Raw genomic sequence first — 17,983 nt, 5'->3', positions numbered from 1 at the left:
GACAGCAGCTAAAAAAAAATCCGACTTGATTTAAACTCAAACGCCACCGCCAGATGGCAGCAAATAGCGCGAAGGTGGTTCCGCGATTTGGTGTTAAAATGGGGTGAAATTGTGCTTTGTCTCGTTTCAGCAAATATTTCTCATGCCATTGCAGGATCTATTTATTAATCCGTGAAAATATGTTCTTTTTCAAGGGTTTATATTTTCCCTCTATACAGGAAATAAAATCTGAATTTCAAGGGAAAGGTGATGTTTTTTTAATTAATGTAACAGGCAACAGATTGAAAATCAATACCAATTCAAGACATTTCACAAGTGTACATAGAGTAAGAAACTTTACAAGGACAACAATTTGGTCGCAAAGATCGTCAAACGAAGGCACAACTTTAACAGTTACATAACATTGCTTCATCTTTGTTTTCACTTCAAATTTGCCATATGGAAAACCCTTAAGATCCTGAATGTATAGTTAGGTTTATTTAAAGTCAAAATCTTTAAAGGAAAAGTTACCATAACATTCAACAAAACCAATGATGCTGCTTCATTGGAAATGAACTAAAAATGCAGTCACGAGTCTAATTGGACAAATAAATAAAAAGACAGTTAGTTCATAAATACGCCATCAGTGCAGGACAGTCTCCCGTTACTGACCCAGAACCAGACAGAGTGACATTATGGCTCCGGATTGAAGTGCTTTAACGAAACCACTCGACCGTGTTAGAATAGCGCCGTCGGGCGGTTCTGGTGATCCGTGTGGTAACTGATCCGTGTCAGTTCACACACTTATAAGGTGAGAAAGAATAAAGAGGCTCTTAATCCTAACAGAGCTGGACGGAACTTGGAAAAGTTGGAAAACAGATAAAATAACCACCCATCTCAAATTCATAGCACACAATAGCAGAACCGTCCCTTAGAAAGGTCATCATAGTTGACCTTCCTCCCTGGCCAGCCCTGACGACTGCGTCACTGAGTGGGGAGTGTCTCCACCTCCATGGCCTGGGTCAAGCCCGGCCTAGAGTTCTGCTTGGGCCGGGCCCCCAGCTCCCGTACATCCCTGGCAGGATTCTGGTTCTCATCCAAGGGTTTCTTCTCCCCCTCCACCTCCGGGATGTAGTACCCCCCCTCCTCTGCAACCATCTTCTCCACCCTCTCCAACAGGTGCTCCACCTGCGGGTTTTCCCCGAATATGCAGTTGTTTATCACAAAATACCGGCGCTGACACTTCTCCAGCACCCACTGGAGCTCCTTCCCCTCCCGGCGGATGTACCTCTCGATTGAGATTTTCGCCAACACATCCGCCCAGTTGAAGACGACGATGGTGTGCTTCCACACGCGCTCCCCAAAAAGACCGACGTGCTCCTCGATGCGAGCGCGGTCCACGTCCGTGAACATGCCCACGGGGACGACCAGTAAAAAGGCATGTGGTCCTGGAGGACAAAGAGAAGCCCCCCTTACCAGCTCCTGCTTATATTCCAGAGGCGTGTCCTGGACCGAGAACCATCCCGGGGTGTCCACAACCGTCACCTGCCGCCCCTGAACCTCCGACTGCCTCGTCACGCAGAATTCGGCCGCTCGCTCCAAGCGGAACTCCTCTCGGCCGATAATGGTGTTGCCAGTCAGGCTCTTCCCGGGCCACCTCCAGCCCAGCATCACCAGGCGGACCTCAGGGAGAAAGTTCGGAGCACTTGTGACCGTCCGGGTCTCCCCATCGGGTACAGCAGCATCCCCAGCTGCAACCACAAGGTCGACACATTAAATTTACGATCACGTGCATAAAGGCAGATCTACACACCAGTTAGGATCACTAGTGTGATCATTATATTTTCCACGGTTGACTGAAGATCAGGAATTTACGGATGAGTTACTAAACTAGTAAAATAGACGTGAAAAAAAAGTGTACGAGTTACTTCATGTTACTACCGGTAAGTGATCCAGTGATCACTTTCATGATTGTAATAGTAACTTAATCCCTTAGTATCTATTAACATGCGACGCAAGTTTCCAAATCCTGAAAGGTAGTTTACTTTTCCGCGTTCTGCCACGAAAACGTGTCACGTCCCGGTTTAGAGGAAATGTTTGACGTCATCTTGGAAACGGTTCGCTAACTTAAAGCTAATTTTTATAAGAACGGAATCTCCCCGTTTGACAGATCGAAAGCGGACGAGACACCCGTAAAGCCGCACCAAACGTTACCGCTTACCGGTCGTCTGAAGTGTTTTGTTGTCCATGTTGTATTATCCTGGATTTGTGGTTTTATTCTGATATTGCGTGTCTTTGAGAGACAATTTGGAGGACTTCCTCCTACCTGAAGTGGCAAGCTAGTGGGAATGTTCTACCCACACTTCCGGTGGCGCCAAACCACAACCGGAAATACGCTTAAATGGCCAAATAAAAGTCCGCTCACTTCCGGATCGGATGAGTTTAAAATAAGTAAAAAAGAAAACTCAGTATTAGTTTGGACATCCATGTCCAATGTCTAACAGGAAAGAATATCCAAAGATGGCGCAGCGCGAATGGCTGCCTGGAACAGCAGCTCCTGCTCACTGAAGAGAATTGTCTTTATTTTATTATCATGTGTTGTACCCTATGTTTCTGTTAGAAGCTTTTTAGAAGTTAGGAATGGTAGAATGTTTCGTAAGTGGAATAAAGATAAGCAGTCAGTTGACCCTTCCTTGACATGAATGTTGTTTAGACAGTTGGAGGCAGGAGGAGACAGTTTGATGGAAAGTGTTAAACCCCATCGTAAAACGTGACAGAATAGTTTACTGGTGTTGATAGGTTCCTCTGCAAGAAGGTGAACTTTGAACTGGCCATTTGGAAGACAACAGAGAACAAGGACTGTGTAAGCATCCAATGGGACTGGAAGAAGAAGACGAGGTCATCCAAGAAGGACTGGATTGGACTGAATTAGCATCCATAATTTGCATCTGTGTTTCTATAAAAGACTGGGCCAAGGGATAGTTGGGTTGTCAGACTTCAGGCCCTGGCAATGGACTCTGTTATTGTAGGGTTATGAACTGGCCCGGAGCTCTGTAATATTTGTATCTTGAATTCATTCTGTTGTTAAATACATTTTGAAATTGGCATTATTCTTCTTGAAGTCTTTCAAAGAACACGCGGATTGGCAGTGACACACGAGAGGTGTTGCGATCCTTTGAGGGGTTTTTTTGTTTGTTTTTTTAAACAAAAACTTTTTTCTCCGTTCCTCCTACTTTCGTTTTTGTGTGTTTGGTTTGGTTTGATTTATCTTCACGCACGCAAGACTTCTGGAATTTGCACTCTTGACTCTACTTGTTTTTTCACTTTTTGTTACCGTGTCCGGAGACCTGTCGCAGAGCCGCGGCTCGCTTGGACCAAGTGTCCCTGCGGAGCTCTCTAAGGAGCGACCCGATGTGCCCCCCGAGCTGAAGAGGAGGAGACAGGGACGCCGCGCCGGTGCCGAGCGCCATGCCAGGAGGAGACGTTATCGGCAACAAGATGGACGAGCTGGTGGTGCTGCCCCGGCATCAGCGGGAGCACCGGGACTGCAGCCTCTGCTGCTCACCGAGACCTGGCTAACCTCTAACTCCGGACACGGCCGCACAACTGGACAGATTTACTCTTCTGCGGGTTCATATAAAATCTTTAAAAAAAAAAAATAAAACAGTGCCAAAAACTACAAAAATTTAAAACATACCATTTAATTAATAATTGATGAAAGACAGGAAGAAACAAAGTCAGTAGTGAGATTTCACTTCTTCACTACCTGGGAAAAAAGTGTACAAAGTAAAGAAAAAAACACTGCTCAAAAACATGAAAGAAAATCTGTGTAAATATTAAATAACTGACTGAATACAAATGTGCAGTTATAGAAAAAATTAAAATGCATAAACAACATCTACATTTCAATAAAAAAACAACTAAAACAGTCCACATCAATCAATCAATCAATCTGGACAGGAGGAGAGGAGAGGAGAGGGGAGGAGGGGGAGAGGAGAGGACGAGGAGAGGAGAGGACGAGGAGAGGAGAGGAGAGGAGGGGGGAGGGAGGGGAGAGGAGAGGACCCCGGCCCCTCGGCCTATAACAGCATAACTAAGATGTTAACCTAATAATTAGACGACCCCCTAAGTACGATAATTAGTCTGACTAGAATTATAACTGAAACATCAGAATTACTGTACTATTAGCTTTTTCAAAGAGGAAGGTTTTAACAAATTTTCATCTTAAGTTTGGTCTCCATAGAAACTGTGTCTCTGTCTGCCTGTTTGTTGTATTGTTTCCTATAACAATGAGTGAAAATGCTACTGTTGATGTCTAAATAGAAAAATCATGTATATATTGTATATGCATGATCTGTTAAACATAATAAAACCTAACAAAATGTAAAAAAAAAAAATAAAAGCCCTATTTTTAATCAATATGATTGTATAAAATAAATCAAAAATAGTTACATTTCTTGGTGAATTTGCTGGGCAACAAAAACACAGTACAGTTCATAAGCAACTAGCATAGCTACATAATAAAAATAGAAAAGCACAAATACAGGAAATACTTCCTCGTGACCAAATTGTGATGTTAACTGTTTTGCATACTTGCTAGAACTGCTTAAGGTTTTTTATGTCTATTTTTTCTTTACAACACTACACACATTGTTGTTCCTATGCTAACATATGGCAGTTTTGATCCTAATACTATTTTACCAGTTACTGTTTCCCAGCTTACTTTTTACTTTTTACAGCTTACTTTTGATGTTTTATTCAAATCAATTCCCTCAACGTTAACTGTTACATTTTCTTTTCAGTTATGGGTAAAATGACAAAATATCCGATCTGGTTTCAGTAAAGATCTGATCTGAGAGAGCTAAGAATATTTTACATTATTACACAAATGAATAACATCCAAAAATCTAAATACATACCGACAACAGTAATTCATCCATCTTCAGTGCAACATACAAGACAAGTCGGAAATGAGTGTTCTGACAAATCAATGTTGCAAAAATCACTTTATTTACAGTTTTGTGGTATTCGGTGAGAATAATGTACTATCAACAAAAATGGGAAAAATTATCTCGGTAAAGACAGGCAAGATAAAACAAATCAAGAGATCCAACCGCCGTTTAATTTCTTTATGTAATCTGATATTACAGAATAATTTAGACGTTCATCCACTAAAGAATGAGGTTCATTTTGGTGTGGTACAGAACGGCATGCTTGGACAGATGCTAACAGCTATTAGCTAATGTATTTAAGAGCATGATGGAGAACAAACATGGACAGTCCCCTATTAATTCAACAACAAAGCAAAAGGATGGAGAGTGTTAAACCCAATTAACACTTTATCCTCAAAGAAATGTGCATATGCGCTCCATTTCAAATTGAACCATCACGCTCAGACAAACACAGCTTTATCAACAGTCCAGGGCACTTCATTTCCCTAAAACCTTTTAAATTTATATGTAAAATTGGAGCCCTCCGTAATCATAAACTCTTCATTAGAGGTGGCCTGGGTGCAATTATGTTGCCCACGAGGCCAGTTTACTCATGTCTTCATCTTCTTCAGCTCGTCTCCTGGTTGCTGGAAAATCAAACAATATGATGTCAATGTTAAAGCAGCAGCCGGATCAATAAAAAGAAATAGATTCCAGTTACTTACATGCACGCTGACTGGGCCGTGCCGAGGGCAGCTTGGAGCTGGGCACACTGGGAAGTCCGCCCATGCTATCCATACTCTCCTCCATGTCCTGATCCTCCAGCTCCTGCAGCTCTGCCAACAACTCATCCTAACGGACCACAGCAAATGTGCAGGATTACACTTCTGCACAATGAAAATTATTTTAAAGTACAAGTGACTTTTACCTCATCGTAGACGTCGCCAAAAGGCCTGGAAATGGCATCGCTGATCTCTTGGGCCCTGTCCTGCTGCTCCGTTATGTCCTGCATCATGTCATCGATCTTGTCAATGTTGCTTTAAAAAAGAAAAAGGGGGGTAAATACTTTTACAAATTCAATGCACTGATGCACAAAAAGTGTAAGAGAATGTCTATTTATTCTACATCCTTACATGTCTTTGTGGACCTTCTCCAGGGCCCGGGCAGCGAAGCCCATGTTCTTCAGAACCTCCGTGTTGGTGTGCGAGTTCTCTAAAGCTTCACGCTGAAACTCAATGGTGGACAGCGTGCCGTCGATTTGGACAAGCTGCTGCTCCAGGCGCTTCTTCTTCTTCAAGGCCCGCAGGGCCGCTGATGCAGAAAAATGCCCAAACAATACATTTATCACCATTTATCATCATTGGTGCTGAGCTTCCGGGGTTGGGCGTTCACAAACAACCAATCCAAATTCCTTCCAACGTTTAGTTCTACTCTTAAATGATTCAAATAGAACGGGCGACTGTTAAGGTTGTTTTTTTTTTTTTTTTTTTTAAATGTAAAGGCAAAACTTGAGGTATATCACAAAATTTGATCAATTCTTGTTTGTAATAAACCAGTTATACCACATGTCTTAAAACAACAAACAGGGCAGGTCATAAATTTTCAAGGGAGGCCTATTTTACTTCTGAATTTTGAAGACCTGGTGCACAAGATTGTATTTAACCTATATATTTAGCATTCATTACAACTTAAACTGAGATATTACTATTATAATTGCACCAATGGCCTCGAGCACTGGGAACATAAAACCTTTTACCAAAACATTATACTTTAGCAAAAACTTGCCTTGTTTGTTTTTAGTGCCATGTTTCTTTGCTGTCATTAGTTCTTGTTCTATCCTCTTCTCCAGGAAGTCTTGCTTTTTGGTCAGCATTTCCTCGGTTTCCCGCAGTTTGTGGATGGCCTCCTGCGGCGTCGGCCCTGCGTGGGACCGGTGGTGGTGTCGCGATTTCGACGAGCTCGATGAACTCGAGCTGGAGCTGCCCTTGAATAACTTGGTGAATTTACTCATTTTTTACCCGTTTCTCTCAATCGCCTCGGTAAATTTTCCCTGGACTCTTCCGGGCTCTTTGGTTGTCGATCGCACAGTGTGAAGGGCAGATTTACCAGCTCGACAAGTTTCTGGCTTCGATTCAACGCAGCCACAGAATGAGCCTTTTGCCACACCTTTAACAATTACCTGCATGACGTAGGGTTGGATCCCCTCCCCCTTTCCATGACCCGTTTTCTCTTGAAAGAAGTTGCAGATATTTTTTTGTATTTGGCAATTAATTGCAAAATACACTGTTTCATTTTCCGTGTATTATCTGTTCTTTAATCTTTAATCTGCTCTAATCTAAAAGCGGATTATTTTACTTGATAAACAAAAACAGCGGAAAAAGAAAATAGAGGCACCTACGTCACATCCGGGGCCAAAGTTGATGTTGACATTCGGCGGAAAGCTCTCCGATGGCTGAATTAGATATTGGAAGCCATTGCCAGGTCAAGTCCTGCAATCAAAAAGGTAATTTTGAGTCCGTTTTACAACCAACAGAGTTTGCAGTACTTTAACGCGTTTGTTCTAACAAATCTATAGCTTTGCGAGCATGTTAGCTGCTGACTAAAGGTTACAAACTGTTAGCCTGCTATAGGTAGCAAAATGACAGATATTTATATGTACGCTTTATTTTGTGCGAAAATCCACTCAGTAGAAGTTCAGAACATTGCTTAACCCCGCTGTTAACATTCACATATTGTGTTATTTACTGTTTGCACCTTTTGTGCTGTATGTGACGTAGATTTCCTGCCTTTTGTCTGTGATTGCTGCAGTGGCGTTTTCTGGTAAGGACTCAACAGCTCTGCAGAGTTAGAGGATAATTTTATTAATCCCAGTTCAGTGGTGTAAATGTACCTGTCTACAGTGCAGTCAAACAGCACCAGTTAACCCGAGAAGCAATGAAATAAGATGGTGCTTGTGTCCCTTACAGCTTTGAGCACAGAACCAGAGACTCTCATTCATGTTCAGAGGTAAACTAGTTTGTTGGTTACATGATTTGTATTTTATTACATTAACTGGGCCTAAGCTCCTGGTGGTATTTCACTTACAGTGTGTCTCAAATCCTTATCTTTTTTCCCCTCATGGCTTTTAGGAGCCAGTCAAAAGGACGACCCAAAAAGAGGCTGGTACCAGAAGTTATCCATGTTCATTTAAGGACTGCAAAGGAAAAGAATTGTTGCCTGTTATTTGTCCACATTGTGAACAACATTTCTGTTTGGCGTAGGTTTTTCCCGCCCTTACCACTTACCATAAATTGCCACCAACATAGTAGTCAACACAGTGTAAATTGCACTAAATAGAAAACTAATTAATGTATATTGACTAGTATTTTGTTAATGTAATTGCTAACTCCTTGCTTTATAGCCACCGCCATCAAGACGACCACCAATGTGACAAGTTGGAAGTCCAAAAGCCCCGAATGGTGGCTACACAAGAGTTGGTGCAAAAGATTATTGGTCAGTGAGTTTTAAAGTGTTTTGTCATTCCCCAGGAATCCTTGGAATCAACAATTTGTCAGAATCACTTGGATTTTGTGCTTCTCTTACAATTGGATTGTTATTTACTTTCTTATCGTTACTCAGAGTCAAAGGATGGAACCAAAAGTAAAGGCCGCAAAGGGGCGAAGAACAGCGCAACTGCAGCCAAGGTAGCATTAATGAAACTGAAGCTGCATGCTGCTGGTGACAAAGGTTTGCCTCAGGTACTTGTTTAAAATCAAATTCAAAACAATGTTTTGTGGATCTTAAATATCATATCTGCCTATTGATGTACATTTATTGTCTTTTAGACAGAAAGAACATATTTTCAGGTCTATCTTCCCAAGGAATCTAAAGACTCCAGCAAACCAATGTTCTTCTGTTCCAAATGGAGTGTGGGCAAAGTGGTGGATTACGCAGCTTCATTAGCAAGCCTCAAGAACAACAATAATGTACAGGCTGCTAAGGTAATGGGTGCACACTGGTGCACTGAGGCCTGCCACTCATCCAACATGTCTCTGCTTACTGTATTGTACTGATTCATTTACAATTTTCTCAGGGCAAATTTTTCTATAACACAGTAATTGTCTTTTTATTTCTTGCACAGAAGTTGCGATTATGTCATCCTCAGACAGGCAAGGCTTTCCCGATGGATGATAACCTGCTCTCAATACTGGCCCACCCAGAAGCCCCTCTATACAATGGGGGTAATGTGATCCTGGAGTATCTGGACAATGAGTGCGCAGGCCTGGAGGATGTTTCTGAATACATCACACCATCCTGACAGATAAAACACAGATACAGTTGCATACAACCGTTGTGTATGATGACCTGTCAATAAAATGTTTTTATGCAAACCTTCTTTGTCACTATGGCTACTATGCGTTAATGTAACTTTCTTTGACAACAGCATATCTACATGAAAAAGGGAGAAACTTTTTAAGATGCAATGTTTAGAAATGGTTCAGTCATTTGAGGGCTTGAAAGCTATTTTTAGTATCTGCCCATTGATTTTACATAAAGATAAATAACATTTTACGACCCAGGTGGGACTTGAACCCACAATCCCCAGCTCCGGAGGCTGATACCTTATCCATTAGGCCACTGGGCCAACGAGATAGTCAGATAAAATATAAAATGATACAACTGTCGAAAGGAGTTTTAGGATTCTAGCATTTGAATTTATTATTGATTTCTTGTCCGGAATCCGAAAATGGTTAAAAGTTTAACGCAACTGCTGGGGCGAGGGAAGGGCGTTGATACAGTATACATTATACATTATACACAGTATAAACAAACAGGAAAAAAGCCCAAAAGCATAAATTTTACTATTCAAAAATTAGGCACGTTCATGGAAGAGCAACAGCGCACGGATGATAAGTTACGTGGGACTTTTTGCATTTTGCGGATGGTGAATTGCTTAACGCTGCGGTATATATCAAAAGAATAGTCTGTAGAATGTGTTTAAGTGTCGCAGTTCTTATTTTTTTAGCAGTTCTTGAAAGATAAGCACACTGACGCAGTTGTAGTTTAGGGGGCCCCCGGATCAGGGGTCGACCAATCAAACGAGTTGTCACAATTACGTACAGGCAAAGCAGCCAATCACAGGATGGATTTGGTTGGCGTGGGCGTGTCTGCTTTTATATAAATAAATTAGGGGGCTGGGCGATCAGTACAGTCGATTCGGTTGTTTTGAGCGCCGTTGATGTATTGTTGAGGTGATCGACGATTTACAGAACCCTTGAATAGATTTTGGACTTTCGTTGAGCTAGGTAGCTTGTTATTTTATCAAGTCGCTTAGAAAAGGCGACTTGGTTTCGTACTAACCATTTTCAGCAAAATCAGGTCGAAAGGGATGCCGCTGCAGACAGAACCCGACGCACGTCAACAGCCTCTGGATGTAATTTCGTCGCATTTAATTGGGAAGAGCAGTTTTTCTATAAATTTGCAAGGCCCCAGACAAAGTCAGTCTCGACCGAGTGCTTCTGTGAGATACCCAAGCGGGAGTGTAAATTAAATTTTCGGCTGCGATTACAAAGAAGACGCGACCGCTACTAGCCTCCAAGCTAACAGATAAGCTGGTCAACACAGAAGTCGGTGGTTAATCTTTTGCCTCTTCAAGTAAACAACTTGAGTTGAGAAGAAGTCTGTACCGCTGGTGACCTGGCTTTTACATTATTCTGTGTTGGGATATATTGCTCGGTGAGTACATTAAAGCGTTATATTGACCCAAGAACAATTTGTCATAAATAGTGTGGGGGAGGGGCTGTAACCTAGAACCAGGAAATTGGCCCAGTGTTAAATGTGACCTCACGGGGCGCTGTCCTAAAGCTATTTACTGATTTATGCAGCGTATAACCACTTAATGACATCTATTTTACCCAGCTAATAGGTGGATCTGGAGGAAAGGTCACTTTATCCCTGTTTAACGGTCGTTGTGTTCCCTTTCTGTAGCCATGAAACTGTTGGAGAACTCCAGCTTTGAAGCCCTCAGCTCCCGGCTGTGTGTTGAAATGGGAGAATCTCGCATCCTTGGAAGGTGGGTGTCCAGACCTTTGCAGCACGCACAACACGCATTCCAGCATCTGTGCAGGAGTGGGAACTTCATTGATTGCCACATTCAAATTTCCTCACATAAGAAAGATTCTAGCCATGGTGATCAGGTAGGCTCGGGGAAAGGTGAATTAGGTGTGGTTCGTTTATGGATTACATCTCTGCCCGTAAACGGGGGTAGTGGACCATGCCTACCGGAATGTTGCATAATCCCGATAATGAACTGCTGTGCTGGAAACCAACTTTCAGTGTTAATTACTAACTGGGAGTGCAGTTAATGTTACCTCGAAGTGTAAGAACACAGTGTTTTTAGCTTACACAAGACCGTCCCTGACTGTAACAGTTACATAAAGGGTATTTGAAACCTCAGTACCAGCTTGGCTGTTGGAAGCTAAGCTTCTGTTACTGTGACCTAACGTCAAGCAAAACATGGCAGTCTCTCCCACAATTGCTCTGTGCACAGCTGAGACCACATTACTGGTCCTTGCAAGAACGTATCTCAACACATAAACGCAGTGAAAGCCGAGTGTCACTAGAGCTGCTTAGTGGATTAGTCAAGCGGAATATCAGAGTGGGACTTAAAGTTTCCAGAAGACATAAAAATAATCCGCCTGAAAGGCCGAGGGTCGGTCCCAGGTGCTAGCAGAAGGTTTGTTATTGTTGTGCCTAACTTAAGGCCTCTTGTGTTGACATGTCATCCGATTACCAGCCGTGTTTTGCCAGCAGGTCAGCTGTGTCTGGAATCCAGGCCAGTTTTTTCCACCGTGGTCTCTGCCGCCACTCGTTGTAGCTAAATTTAGGGTGGCGACGCCAGAGACGGTCCCAGTAGTAGAGTTATCTTATGTTGCACAACCTTTTGCTCTTACATAACCCCTGTGTGTCAGGAAACAAAACCGCGCACGGTTAAGCCTGACCCAGAAACATGAACGAGCATGCAGGAGGTTTCAGAGGTGGCGGGCTCCGTAGGTGAGCAAGAGTGGCTCTCACAGTTGTTATTTTGTCTTGCAGGATTGAGAGCTACTCCTGTAAGATGGCAGGAGATGACAAACACATGTTCAAGCAGTTCTGCCAAGAGGGGGAACCACACGTCCTGGAGGCGCTCTCCCCACCCCAGTCCAGCAGCGCCGCCAGCCCTTCGCTGTCAGTAATGCCAGGATGGTGAATCCCTTCGACAAATACGTGAGATAACGTCCCATTTCCTTTTGTCCTCGTCCAGGCTGGGAAAGAGCAGCGAGGACGGGGAGAACCCCCTGAGCGACAAGTGTTGCAGGAAGACTCTGTTCTACCTCATCACAACGCTCAACGAGTCCTTCAGGCCCGACTACGACTTCAGCGCGGCGCGAGCCCACGAGTTCAGCCGGGAATCCAGCCTCAACTGGGTTAGTGTGCCTTTTTCCTCTGACCTGATCCGGGAGTTTTTACATCGTGCACTTTTCATGAGGCAGAAACGGCGCTTTGTGTAAGTGTCGGGCTTTTCCGCAGGTGGCTAATGCAGTGAACAGCAGCTTGTTCTCAGCAGTGGGGGAGGAGTTCAACTCCCTGAGACCAGAACTTTGGAACGCCATCGACCAAGAGATCAACCTGCAGAGCTGTGACATTTACAGGTAGTGTGTGTATTGTTTTCCACCGTGCCAGTTGCTATGGTGATAACCTGAATCGTGTATTGACACTGTTCGATGCTGGTTTGTAGCTACAACCCTGATCTGGACTCGGACCCCTTTGGTGAAGAAGGAAGCCTCTGGTCTTTCAACTACTTCTTTTACAACAAGAAGCTGAAGAGGATTGTATTCTTCACATGTCGCTCTGTCAGGTAGGCTCATTCTCTTGTAACCAAGGCAACGCGTTAGATCACATGTGTAGTATTTATGGATCTGTGCATCGACAGCGTGCTGAGCGGTTATGGTCGCGATTCTCTGGACAACGAGCTGGACATGGAGCTGGACGATGTGGAGGAGCCAGACGGCTTCACTGAGGACAGGTCTGTGGGTTGGTTTTTCTTTTCTTTTTTAAATATTAAACATGTACATTACATTAAGTGATTTATCCTCCTGTTACAGGTTCTACAGGGCTCTCTGCGTGTAAACATGGAACTATCCCGGCTAAAGAACAGCTTGGCTTCTCCCATTTCCATTTTGTTGCCTCATCCAAAGCCAGTTTCACCCATTACTCTGCATGTTTGAAGCTTTCTCCTCTGCCGGTCTTGAGGTTGTGGATGTTTTTGAACATTTAATCTTCTATGCTACCCATAAGCTGTTTTGTAATTCACGCGCCACCAAACATTCTGCACACGCATCATTTCCAAAGAGGGAACTTTGTGGATGACGATGAGCGACTCACGCAGGCGGATTTCTTCCGTACGATGTCGAGACGACACCAGCATCAGTGAGAACAGACTCAAAGTTATAAGTGGACTGGAGACTGGTCTGGGGTCAGGACAGCCCTATTGGGATTGATTCAGTAGATGGGCTGAGAACCTATCTCTTCGCTGTTTCCTTGTGTTGCTTCCTGTGTGTGGCAGTGACGTTACTGTGAGGTTTTTAGCACCGAGTTTGACGTCCCAAAACTCCGAATTGTAGGACGGTGTTACTGCGAGCGCTCACCACTGGGGCATTTTGAGGAAACAGGAGTGCAGCTTCAAAACATATCAGTTGGTTGTTTTGTCCAATGAGTCTTGTTATAACCAGTGTTTATAATGTTCTAACCTATCAGCGGATTAAAACCTGATTTCTACAGTGATCTTTGTAAATTACCTCACTAAAATGCTTCAGTGAGATGTGAATGTATAGTGAAAGGGGGTGAACTTTTACAAAAGAAGTTATTTTTTAGAAATAGACAAGTTCCTTGTTATGTTCCTTCTGCCTGGGGGGAGTTCTGTGACTTTTATTAACTGCTCTCTGCTTGCAGATATGAATAAACTAGTGTTTGAACCAGTTTCAACCTGTAGTTTCCATTAAAACAAAAAAAAAAAACCCAACTGGATTGAAAAGATTTATTCAAAACAGTTCTGGATGCAGGACCCAGGCTGGACTCCAACACACACACACAGGTTCCTGTATGTTCTGACATTGGGTACAGAGAACCAAGCTGGAACCATAAACTGACATGCTGATGTAAGATTTCTGCATTAAGGTGATGGCTGGGGAGCAAGTTCTGGAACTGCAAAATGGCCAAAACACTGATTTAGTCAATACAAATAACCATGAACATGGCAGTAACAGCCTTTCCTTGAACATGCAACCCTGTTAGATGTTTTTGGATCCCTTCTGTTTGCAGGGGAAAAGCATTAAAAGAGAAACATGTGCATTAAATACACTTGAATAACAAAAAAAAAAAGTAAAACTCATTAAAACTTGGCTCTTGAAATAAGCTTTGTTCCAGGAGGACAACATTTTTTTCATGCCAGACAGAGTAACATGTACTTCCCTCAAAATAATATACAACTATAGTCCTGAAAGTCAAGATGCCAGAGGGTCGTTTGACAACATTTCAGCACCAGCAGTGTTGAAAACACACCAACGACGTAGCTTATGAAAATAACATGGCAGGTTTTAAACCTGTGCCTGATTAAAGTGATGTGAGAACTTAACTTGGACAAACCCGCCCACGCTGTCAGTGTCCTGTTTGAGTGGTGAATACTGCTGATAATTCCTCAACCTTCACCCAAATGTGAATAAAATAACCCCACAGCTGCATCCTGCTTCCCAACAGTGGGCAAACTGGCATTCTGTAAAGTAACACGATATGAATGTAGTGTGAAGGAGTCCTTGGTAGTTGGTTTTTTCACTACCGGTATTTAAAAATAAAAAAAACAAATAAAAAAAAACAAGCCGTGGCTCCCACAACTGGTTCAGTTCAATATTTATGGTAGTGTTTCCAGCTTTTCTACCTTAGCAGGGGCCAGTGCTTAGGTCCTTTCCTGTTCCCAGAGGTCACGAGTTCATTAAAATTCATCCTTTTAAAAATAAGAAGCAACGATGAGCCGGAAAAGACGAGCCGCCGTGTCACCGCCGCGAGTGGTGCAGGTAGTCAGGCTGTGGATGGCAGGAGGAGCGAGGGGCTATCTGAGGCCAGCCCTCGAGGTCATCCACTCAAGGCCTTGGCATAAACTGGACAAAGAGAAAAGTATCAATGAATGAAAAGTGCAAAAAGACATTTAAAATATCTTCCAATGTCTCGACACCCTACTACACATTTAGACACGGAACAGTGACACCTGGTGGCTGACAGGACGCACAGCAGGCCAAATGCCAAAGTTTTATATTTTTAAAGATTTTTTCTTTTTTTGGAAGCCACACAAACAAAGGCATCTCACCCTTCTCCTGTGAGTGCACAGCAGGACTGTATGTGCCAGGGGTGGTCTTTGATGGAGCTGAGTGTGAGGTAAGTGGAGATCTCTGCCGCACTCATACAATTCTTCATATCTTGCTTATTGGCAAATATCAACACGGCCGCTTTACGCAGATCCTGAAAGAGAACAAAGGCTGAAACAACGGGACCCTTTACAGGGAACTCAGAGCCCTCCGGTGACATCACCAGCGTGTAGGTGGTTTCCTTGTTAATGCATACCTCATGAGCCAACATCCTGTAGAGCTCCTCTTTAGAGATGGCCAGCCTCTCTCTGTCGGTACTGTCCACCACCAGAATAATGAACTGCAGAGCAGGAGAAAGAAACCACACCCATGACCTCTTTTCAAAGGGTACTTTAGAAGTGAAAATGCATCACAGTGGGTGGGCACAGGCACCTCACAGTGGGGTCTGTAGCTGTGATGCTAATAATCCTTTTACAACGCGAGACAGTGGCCCTGCGTGACAAAAGCCTGACGGCCGGTGTGTTGGGGGATGCAAGAGGGACTCCAGGGGCAGCAACAACCACCACAAAGGGCAACATACTGTATATTCACAACACATTATCTGTGCTAGTACAGACAGAAAGTCATTTGAAAACAAAACATGTGGGTGCTCATTTGCAGAGCACGTAGTGGAACCAGGTCACGGATCACTGAACACTGGCTGTGTTTACTGGTGGCCTCAAGCTGTATCAGATATCCCACGTCGTGTTCAGGCAGAAAGAGGCACAGATGGGTGTCAAACTGGATGGTTGTCCCGCCTGTGGTGCCCATCATGTGCCGAATCTGACCTGCCTTTTTGCCCTTCAGACAGGCACCTTTGTTCCAAAGGCAACCTTTGACCTGGGCGGCCCCTGCTGACATCTGTGCAGCGAACAAACACGCCAGCTGCCGGACAATACCTTTCCTACCCCCCCGGGGCCTGACAAAGCAAAGAAAGAAAAATCTGAAAATGTGCTGCCCACCTCTGTGTTGGAGTAGTAGGTGTTCCAGGAAGAGCGGAGAGACTCCTGCCCCCCTATATCCCACATCAGGAAGTGAGTGTTCTTCACCACTATTTCTTCCACGTTACTTCCGATGGTGGGGGATGTGTGGACCACCTCGTTCATCAGACTTGACCAGGGGAGAATCGCAAAGTGAGGTTTTTGCACGTTCAGACAAGACGCAACAAAACGTTCACCGGAGACTTACAACTGATAGAGGATAGTGGTTTTCCCAGCGTTGTCGAGTCCAACAATGATGACCTTGTGCTCTGCGAAACAAGTAAACACGGCCGTCAGTCGCAACAGGTGTGATATTGTGAGGCAGCGGGCCAGACTGAGGAGACAATAATGCAGATTCACCCCTGACACCAACACGCCAAAACATCCTAATGTAGTGGTTTGACTTTTCCGCCCTTGAGAGCCGCGGCTCCCAAACGGGAAGGATGTGCGGTCAAAGGGCCCCGCGGATTTGACCACTTCGGGGCACCAGACAAGGACCCGTCTGCCGCTTCCACAAAAGAGCCAACAATTACACTCCTGCAAAACTTCTGCCGATTTAAAATAGATGACGAAACCATTCCGTAACACAATAAATGGGTTGCTGGAATGGGATTAGAATGGGTCGAAGCCCAGTAATCAAATTACTCTAGATTATATGATGGCGTCTACTACTACTACTATTATGTGGCCAACAATAGACTCCACCTTAACGACTGAAACTTGAAACCTTGTGTCTGGAACAGTACATCTATGATCTATGTAATTAAAGTCCCCTCTAAAATCAACGTGAGAGCCAAATAACTGGGATTAAACCCCCTCTTAGGTTATTCACGGGCGTCTTTGTTGCGCTTCTCCATTGTGGTTACATCGTTTACACTTTTCTGGTTAGACAATTTAACCTGGATTAAAATAGATTCTGGAAAACCGGGGGAAAGTTCAAAAGCAATTTTGAAACGGGTTGAAGGAGATGAAACCGCCCTGCTAAGGCTTTTGTGTCTTAAGGTAATCAGCCAGGTTGACCAGCAGATTAACTATCGTAGCGAGTGATGAAGATGACAACGTGTGGATTAATCTTATTTCTTCCAAACGCACGAGTCGAACAAAGACTGTCTGGTGATAAAGACGCCGAAGCGACACAAATATGCCGTGAGAGAATAGTGCCCCATCTGTTAGCTAGCCCGCTAACCGAGCTCACCAACCGCGGATGAGCCGCTAGCGGGTTGATCGGTGAGCCGGAAAATATCCAACAGAACCCACCTTGGTTGCAGAAGAAGCTCCACAGCTTGGCGAATATGAGGCCCATCGTTTAGGTTTCGAGCAACGACCGTGAATCCGCGGGCGGCAGCACCGAGCTCCGGCTCTCTTCACACCGCTCGCTCCGCGGCCAGCTGCGGCTAGCTACCGTTAGCTCGAAGAGCCCTTGTCCGCTAGACACCTCACAGACCGTTTCGAAGAGGACTCCATGCGCCTCTTTCCTACCGAAAACGTGACGGGCGCGATGAGAAAGTAGTATGAAGGCGCATGGAGGTGACGGGATAATATCGAGTGTATTCAACGCCTCCGCAATAGCTGTAGCGGAGGAGCACAGCCGTGTGGTGGGTTCGCCTGTGCCCGTTAGCTGCTGCTCGGCGGCGGAGCGGAGAGAATAAGAACCAGCCGACCATTTAATTCGTTTCCG

At 44.1% G+C, this 17,983-nt stretch overlaps 5 protein-coding genes and 1 non-coding gene across 6 annotated transcripts; 2 read left to right on the top strand and 4 right to left on the bottom strand.

Moving 5' to 3' along the window:
* Nucleotides 1-233: 233 nt before the first annotated feature.
* LOC130513752 (GTPase IMAP family member 9) lies at nt 234-2,347 on the bottom strand. Its single transcript, XM_057012750.1, has 2 exons — nt 2,201-2,347; nt 234-1,730 (listed from the first exon to the last, which is right to left on the bottom strand). The coding sequence occupies exons 1-2, from the start codon at nt 2,226-2,228 to the stop codon at nt 964-966; spliced, it is 795 nt and encodes a 264-aa protein (XP_056868730.1). The 5' UTR covers nt 2,229-2,347; the 3' UTR covers nt 234-963.
* A 2,619-nt stretch (nt 2,348-4,966) lies between these two features.
* On the bottom strand, nt 4,967-7,080 carry chmp4c (charged multivesicular body protein 4C). Its single transcript, XM_057013670.1, has 5 exons — nt 6,696-7,080; nt 6,044-6,221; nt 5,839-5,947; nt 5,636-5,762; nt 4,967-5,557 (listed from the first exon to the last, which is right to left on the bottom strand). The coding sequence occupies exons 1-5, from the start codon at nt 6,919-6,921 to the stop codon at nt 5,496-5,498; spliced, it is 702 nt and encodes a 233-aa protein (XP_056869650.1). The 5' UTR covers nt 6,922-7,080; the 3' UTR covers nt 4,967-5,495.
* Nucleotides 7,081-7,255: 175 nt separating this feature from the next.
* zfand1 (zinc finger, AN1-type domain 1) lies at nt 7,256-9,280 on the top strand. The gene is made up of 8 exons (XM_057013667.1): nt 7,256-7,413; nt 7,688-7,730; nt 7,877-7,916; nt 8,039-8,166; nt 8,311-8,402; nt 8,529-8,647; nt 8,735-8,890; nt 9,031-9,280. The coding sequence occupies exons 1-8, from the start codon at nt 7,359-7,361 to the stop codon at nt 9,205-9,207; spliced, it is 810 nt and encodes a 269-aa protein (XP_056869647.1). The 5' UTR covers nt 7,256-7,358; the 3' UTR covers nt 9,208-9,280.
* Nucleotides 9,281-9,461: 181 nt separating this feature from the next.
* Nucleotides 9,462-9,534, bottom strand: trnar-ccg (transfer RNA arginine (anticodon CCG)). Its single transcript has one exon. It is a non-coding gene; the product is annotated as a tRNA-Arg (tRNA).
* Nucleotides 9,535-10,091: 557 nt separating this feature from the next.
* maf1b (MAF1 homolog, negative regulator of RNA polymerase III b) lies at nt 10,092-13,913 on the top strand. The gene is made up of 8 exons (XM_057013669.1): nt 10,092-10,625; nt 10,878-10,962; nt 11,985-12,116; nt 12,193-12,355; nt 12,459-12,580; nt 12,667-12,786; nt 12,862-12,954; nt 13,034-13,913. The coding sequence occupies exons 2-8, from the start codon at nt 10,880-10,882 to the stop codon at nt 13,056-13,058; spliced, it is 738 nt and encodes a 245-aa protein (XP_056869649.1). The 5' UTR covers nt 10,092-10,625; nt 10,878-10,879; the 3' UTR covers nt 13,059-13,913.
* Nucleotides 13,914-13,951: 38 nt separating this feature from the next.
* On the bottom strand, nt 13,952-17,936 carry arl8 (ADP-ribosylation factor-like 8). Its single transcript, XM_057013671.1, has 6 exons — nt 17,563-17,936; nt 16,514-16,574; nt 16,288-16,435; nt 15,543-15,626; nt 15,289-15,440; nt 13,952-15,082 (listed from the first exon to the last, which is right to left on the bottom strand). The coding sequence occupies exons 1-6, from the start codon at nt 17,606-17,608 to the stop codon at nt 15,034-15,036; spliced, it is 540 nt and encodes a 179-aa protein (XP_056869651.1). The 5' UTR covers nt 17,609-17,936; the 3' UTR covers nt 13,952-15,033.
* Nucleotides 17,937-17,983: the final 47 nt, after the last annotated feature.

The sequence above is a fragment of the Takifugu flavidus genome, chromosome 17 (genome assembly GCF_003711565.1).
Source record: "Takifugu flavidus isolate HTHZ2018 chromosome 17, ASM371156v2, whole genome shotgun sequence".
NCBI classification, from domain to species: domain Eukaryota; kingdom Metazoa; phylum Chordata; class Actinopteri; order Tetraodontiformes; family Tetraodontidae; genus Takifugu; species Takifugu flavidus.
The sequence above is the reverse complement of the archived record's forward strand: the minus strand, read 5'-3'. Positions and strand labels throughout refer to the sequence as shown.

What these genes read in the sequence shown, in the direction of transcription:
- maf1b (XM_057013669.1), top strand. Translation starts at nt 10,880, where the DNA reads ATGAAACTGTTGGAGAACTCCAGCTTTGAAGCCCTCAGCTCCCGGCTG. An exon ending in GGGAATCCAGCCTCAACTGG is followed by an intron (nt 12,356 to 12,458) that starts GTTAGTGTGCCT and finishes GCTTTTCCGCAG; the next exon opens with GTGGCTAATGCAGTGAACAG. An exon ending in CAGAGCTGTGACATTTACAG is followed by an intron (nt 12,581 to 12,666) that starts GTAGTGTGTGTA and finishes GCTGGTTTGTAG; the next exon opens with CTACAACCCTGATCTGGACT.
- arl8 (XM_057013671.1), bottom strand. Translation starts at nt 17,608, where the DNA reads ATGGGCCTCATATTCGCCAAGCTGTGGAGCTTCTTCTGCAACCAAG. An exon ending in CCTACTACTCCAACACAGAG is followed by an intron (nt 15,627 to 16,287) that starts GTGGGCAGCACA and finishes CCTGCTCTGCAG; the next exon opens with TTCATTATTCTGGTGGTGGA. An exon ending in ACAGGATGTTGGCTCATGAG is followed by an intron (nt 15,441 to 15,542) that starts GTATGCATTAAC and finishes GTTCTCTTTCAG; the next exon opens with GATCTGCGTAAAGCGGCCGT.
- zfand1 (XM_057013667.1), top strand. Translation starts at nt 7,359, where the DNA reads ATGGCTGAATTAGATATTGGAAGCCATTGCCAGGTCAAGTCCTGCAAT. An exon ending in CAAGTCCTGCAATCAAAAAG is followed by an intron (nt 7,414 to 7,687) that starts GTAATTTTGAGT and finishes TATGTGACGTAG; the next exon opens with ATTTCCTGCCTTTTGTCTGT. An exon ending in GTTGGTGCAAAAGATTATTG is followed by an intron (nt 8,403 to 8,528) that starts GTCAGTGAGTTT and finishes ATCGTTACTCAG; the next exon opens with AGTCAAAGGATGGAACCAAA.
- chmp4c (XM_057013670.1), bottom strand. Translation starts at nt 6,921, where the DNA reads ATGAGTAAATTCACCAAGTTATTCAAGGGCAGCTCCAGCTCGAGTTCA. An exon ending in GAGAAGGTCCACAAAGACAT is followed by an intron (nt 5,948 to 6,043) that starts GTAAGGATGTAG and finishes TCTTTTTTAAAG; the next exon opens with CAACATTGACAAGATCGATG. An exon ending in ACGGCCCAGTCAGCGTGCAT is followed by an intron (nt 5,558 to 5,635) that starts GTAAGTAACTGG and finishes TTGATTTTCCAG; the next exon opens with CAACCAGGAGACGAGCTGAA.
- LOC130513752 (XM_057012750.1), bottom strand. Translation starts at nt 2,228, where the DNA reads ATGGACAACAAAACACTTCAGACGACCG. An exon ending in CAAAACACTTCAGACGACCG is followed by an intron (nt 1,731 to 2,200) that starts GTAAGCGGTAAC and finishes TTGTGGTTGCAG; the next exon opens with CTGGGGATGCTGCTGTACCC.